At 26.2% G+C, this 5,622-nt stretch overlaps 1 protein-coding gene across 1 annotated transcript; it reads right to left on the bottom strand.

Annotated features, from left to right (window-relative positions):
- Nucleotides 1–4,102: 4,102 nt before the first annotated feature.
- LOC112805964 (F-box protein At5g07610-like) lies at nucleotides 4,103–5,305 on the bottom strand. Its single transcript, XM_025848280.1, has one exon. The coding sequence runs from the start codon at nucleotides 5,303–5,305 to the stop codon at nucleotides 4,103–4,105; it is 1,203 nt and encodes a 400-aa protein (XP_025704065.1).
- Between the last annotated feature and the right edge of the window lie 317 nt (nucleotides 5,306–5,622).

The following is a 5,622-nucleotide window of genomic DNA, read 5'->3' as shown; positions in this document are numbered from 1 at the left end:
ATTTTATATAAATAATTTTAAAAAAAAAATTAATTTAAATTGAACCAAATTGTTATTTTTATTCTCTTTTTCTTTGTTTCACACTTAAAATTTATTCTTTTTCAATCCTTTTTTCAAAATTAATATCAAACTTTCAATTGACTATGTTTCTCTTATTTATATTTTTTACTCTAATTTATTATTTCAAATATATTTTTTAATTTATATTTTTATTCACTCTTCTATAAATAATAAAAATTATTTAATAAATTCATGTCATCACACTATTTTAATATTCAAATATTCAGGATGAAATTGATTATATATTAAACAACAATTTTAAGAATTTTATTGTTCCCATCTTTATCTAGAGTCAATATAGAGATTGATTAAAAAAATATATTTATTTAAAATAATATGAATACGTTTATTTAAATTTTAAAAGTTTTAAAGTAATAAGAGTATGTTTATTTAAAATATTAAAATTTTAAATTTTAAATAAATCTATTTATATTAATTTTAAATTTTATTTAAAATAATATGAATATGTTTATTTAAAATAAAAAATTAAAATAACAAGATTACATTTATTTAATAAATTTTAAGTTAAAAATAATATAAATGTATTTTTTTATTAAGAATTAGTGGTTTCAAATATTTTTTTAAATTAAATAAATATAATTAATTATATGAGTATAATAATATAAATACATACAATTTTATAAAATTAAATTTAATCATTAATTTAAATTAGATCTATTTAAAATTTAAATTATTAAATAATACAAATTTTATAATTTAAAATTTGAATTATTTGAATAAAATTAAATTGATTGAAAAATAAAAATATACTAATACAATTTAAATCGTATTAAAATGTAAGCAAATTTGCTGAGTTTATCAACAAAGTTTACGTAAATAAACAAGTTCAGTCAATGTGATAGATAAATTTGTGCAAATTTTATAAAAACAATGTACAGAATAAAATCCTAAAAAATAACGTTATTTTAATAAATTTGATTAAGAAATATAAATAAGAGGAACATAACTAACAAAGTTTGATATTAGTTTTGAGAAAGGGATCGGAGAGAATGAATTTTAAGTACCAAACGAAGAAGAATAGAATAAAAGTAATTGTTTGGTTCAATCTAAATTGTATTTTTTTTAAATTATTTGTATAAAATAAACTAATTTTTTTTAAATTATATAGTAATACGTGTCAACCATTCAGAAGTAACTTCATGTAAAGTCAAACATAAAATTGTATTTAATATATGATATATGAATACAAATATTGTATTTTAGGATATTAAATTAGTATATTTTTTATTTTTTATCGTCTTTTTTAAAAGCCAAAACATAAAAATATTGAGCGAAGATACAGCTTTTTTCTTTTATTATTATTATTATTAAATTTTTATAATTATATTTTTATTTTAAATTTTATGTGAAAAAAATAAAGATAAATTGAATTTTTTATTATTTATCGTATCTTATATTAAATTTATTAAATTATGTCTTTATTTTTTATGTTATGTTCTTAATATTTTATTTTGTTCTGTTATCAAAATCAAACATAAATTAGTAGTACAATTTTTTCGAAATTTTTAAATGAGAATGAAAAAATTATACTATTTGAGGTATAAGTCTATAATAAATTTTTATAAACGATAAATTTGCTACCAACAAAAAAAATTTGATTTTCTTCCCAAAAAATTGATAACTCTACTTAGAATGTTAACAAAATTATTTAAAAAAATAAAATGAATATGTATTAATGAATTTTGTGTAATAAAAATATTCAAATATTAAAAAATAACTTTAAATTTTCAAGTTACCTTTATCACTACTATAACTTCAATTATTCACATGATTTGATCTTGTTCTTTCTCCTTTTTTTTGTTTTTTTATGCAATTTTACTTTAAAATTGAAATTAGAATTAAAAAAAAAAAAGTAGATTTCTCCGTTTTTTGCTCACTACAAAAGAAACAAAAAAGGGTAGTGCTAGGGAGCCAATGGCCTAAGTGTACAATGTGTACAATGGGGCAATCCATGAATAAAATGAACATCACCCACACTATTCATAATAAAATCACTCATGCTAAAAACCTAAGTTAATTTTGAAGTTCACCAATAATCGAACCCTTGACCTTTTGGATCTAGAACTCTAATACCATGTCATGAACCCACTCGTCCCAAAAGCGTAACCTGATAAGACAATGTAACACTAATGATCATATCTCTAATACTTCCTAAACCTCCATTGTACACATTGTACAAAGATTGAGTGTGTTTTTTAGTGTTTTAAATTCTAGGTTTGCTGCTGGAACTTCTTCTTCCTCCACCTTCGCCCCTCCAGCATTGACAGCATTAATTCTTCGCGAAATTTGCGGGTTACAAAACTTATAAGTGCTTGAGACTTCTAAATCTAAGGTTCATAAAAGTATTGAGGAGAGCACGTGAATAAAGAAGTTTTAATGCCATGCCTAAATATAGTGCACAAGAACAACGATACTAGAGCATGATGGCTCTTATTTTACTCATTTTTATTCTACTGTTATGTGTGTTGACTGTGAGGAACAGAGTATGTGCAGCACACCAATGTGGAAATCAATGTTATTTTTTTCTTTTCCATGCTCTAATTTAGACCTTTTTTTTTTCATTTGAATGCTAATAATTTGAATAATGATTATCTTCCTTCTAGTTTCTTAAAAAAGGTAGACAGATAGGATGGTGAGAAACGAGGGTGTAAATAGTGGTGGTGATAGAGAAATGTTCCTCTCATTTTTTTAATAAAAAATGTAAAATATGTGATCATTAATTTTTTAATTTTTTTTTTGGATTATACTTATAACATGTATGATGAGAGATCACACTTTATTTTTTTAAGTGAAAAAAAATTAAAAAAAATCTAATTTTATAGTAATAATAATGACGAAGGTAGTTTAAAAATTTAAAATAGTTTTTTAGTGTTTATAAAATTTTGTCATACAGAATTCATTTTATGTGAATTATAACATTAATTTTGTTTTTTATAAATAGAATTGGTAGTTTTTTTTTTCTTCTTGAGCTTTTACCAATTACATATGTGTGAATCATAATTTTTTAAAATAAAGAATGTATAAAATTTGGAATTATTATATGGAGATTTGTTAAGCATTACTAAATTGGTCAAATTTAAAAATATTATTTCTAAATTTTATCACATTTTGTTTTCAATTATCCATTGAATGTATGTTAAGTAATTATTTTTTTACATGTATTTTAAGTTTATTATTATAAGATATTTAAGGATTATACCAAAGATAATTGGTTGATTAGTTGTTCTTATAATTGGTGGATATGATAACTGGATATGTAAGTGCAATATTAATTTTATTTAAATATTCAAAAATATTAAATATTTCTAATTGGTACATATATCATTATCAAATAAAATTAATTTACTTAGTATCATTGTCTTGTTGTATGTTAATGTATCTTCCAAATAAAAAATAAAAATATATATTGGTCTACTTAAATGTTAAAATGATTTGTTTGAATCTAAATAACATATTATTTGATTATTCAAAATATTAATGTGTGAGTTTGTATGATATTTGTAGCTGCATAAATTTGTTTATCAGGTTTAATGGGCATAACTATACCGATTTTTACTAAGAATTTAGGCTTAGTTTAAACACATTTTTGTTACTTTGACCAATTCACTTCAATCTTATGATTTATACTTTTCTCAATTATTTCTCTATTTCCTTGAACCATGCACTTAAGATACTTAAATGCCCTTATTCCTCATATATTATGTCATTTTCCGGTTTATATGCAAGCTATATACTTGTAAAACTTATCTTCACAAATATAATTTTGAATCTAAATCTTCTCTTACTCTAGTCCTGCATCAACAAAATATTCATCTATCTCACTATTTTTAGTCTTCGCACTAGCTAATTGGAACTTTATCATGCATATTGTGAAGAATGAAAAATATTTGTTGACAAACAATTTCCTTTACTTAAAAAAAAATGAAGAACAATGGAAATAAATAATAAAATTAAAAATTATTAAATATCAAATATTGCACGTCATCAAATCAAAGAAAGCAAAAGCTAAAAAGATCTATGTCTAAACACAAGCTAAGCTCTCAATGAACCCAAAGGCTCTGTACCAACCCTTGAATCCAGGGGAACAATGATGGAGGAAATTTTCTTTGATTCTTGTAAAGTCCAACAGATCTTCACAGGTATTATCCTTTAACCGCAGAGCAATAACTTTGTTCGGTATCTGCAACAACAAAGCCATTTCATCTTCACCATCTTCAATGAGATGGAGTATACTGCATGCGTACCCTAAATTGAAGTAGTTTCTAAGAATTATTATCTGATAAACAGTTCGAAGATTTATACATCGTCGGAGATCAACGCTATGCTTCAGAACCCACCGTGATGAGTAATCAACTTCCTTCAACCGGTAGATGCTTATACGGTACTTAGAGTCAAATCCAACTGAATTCATGTAACCACAGGCCGGTGCAAGAACGCATCGATATCCGTAACCAGCAGCGTCATCTCGATGATGTTGTTGCGGCAAGGGAGGCATGTCATCCTTCATGCACTCTTCGTTCAGATCAAAACGCAGTGTCGTTTTACTTTCCCTGTCAATCCAGTAAATTGAATCCTTGAAATAAACACCACGTGCAAAATGCATGTTGATGGGAGCCGAAAAGGAAGAGCCGCAGTGCTTCCAGAAGGCACCGGATTCCGAGGAGTAAATCATGGTTCGGTAACCGTCTTCTTTTGAATACTCGCGATGATAAATGCAGATCAGCTTATAACCAAGAAATCGCAGGGGATCAAAAGCCAGAGAATAGTAATACGCGAAACGTGATTCATCGAACGATGGAAAGGGAGAAGGCAAGGGTTTTTTGTGTCCGGTGGTAGGGTTATAGATGAACGTGTCGTCCTTCGATTGGATAAGCATCAAGCCGTTGCAAGATTGTGATATATGTAAACGAGGCAGATGGAGGATTTTGGGGCAAAACGAAGCTGTTTTCTGATCCAAGTAGAAGAAGTTTAATTCCCGATGTGGAGAGTTGATGGGGGGATTTAAGAACAAACAGGAGGTTCTTCGTTTTACGGTGGTGTGGCAGTGGCGGAAGTAAGGGGCGGAGATGAGAGAGCACCACCGCTTGGAGACACGTTTGAAGGTTTTGACATCTCTTAGAGGAAGACGAACAAGGATTTGAGTGAGTAAGTAATCGTTTCCTTCAATTGCTTCAATTGTGGAACGGATTAACTTTGTGTTGCGTTGTTCTCCACTTTGGTTCATATTTGAAATTTGAAGGTTTCTTGTTTTAAAGGAAAAGTATAGGTAGACAATTGAGAATATTAAATAATAAGACAAATTACACTATTAAATCAGAGTGGGGGAGAAATTATATGATTCAACCAAAACAAAAAACATAATATGGATCAACTAGAAGCGTGTTTTTATGTAATTCCAATCAAACTAATTCAAATTAGAAATTAACAGTAATTTGAAGTTGATCAATTTAAAATATGCAGCCAAAATTCGTACGTAATTTAAACCTACTTAATTCAAATTATGTATACAGGGTAGTTCGAATCGAATTATAAGAAATGCAA

The sequence above is a fragment of the Arachis hypogaea genome, chromosome 16, assembly GCF_003086295.3.
Source record: "Arachis hypogaea cultivar Tifrunner chromosome 16, arahy.Tifrunner.gnm2.J5K5, whole genome shotgun sequence".
NCBI classification, from domain to species: Eukaryota; Viridiplantae; Streptophyta; class Magnoliopsida; order Fabales; family Fabaceae; genus Arachis; species Arachis hypogaea.
This window is presented reverse-complemented; position numbering and strand designations above follow the sequence as displayed.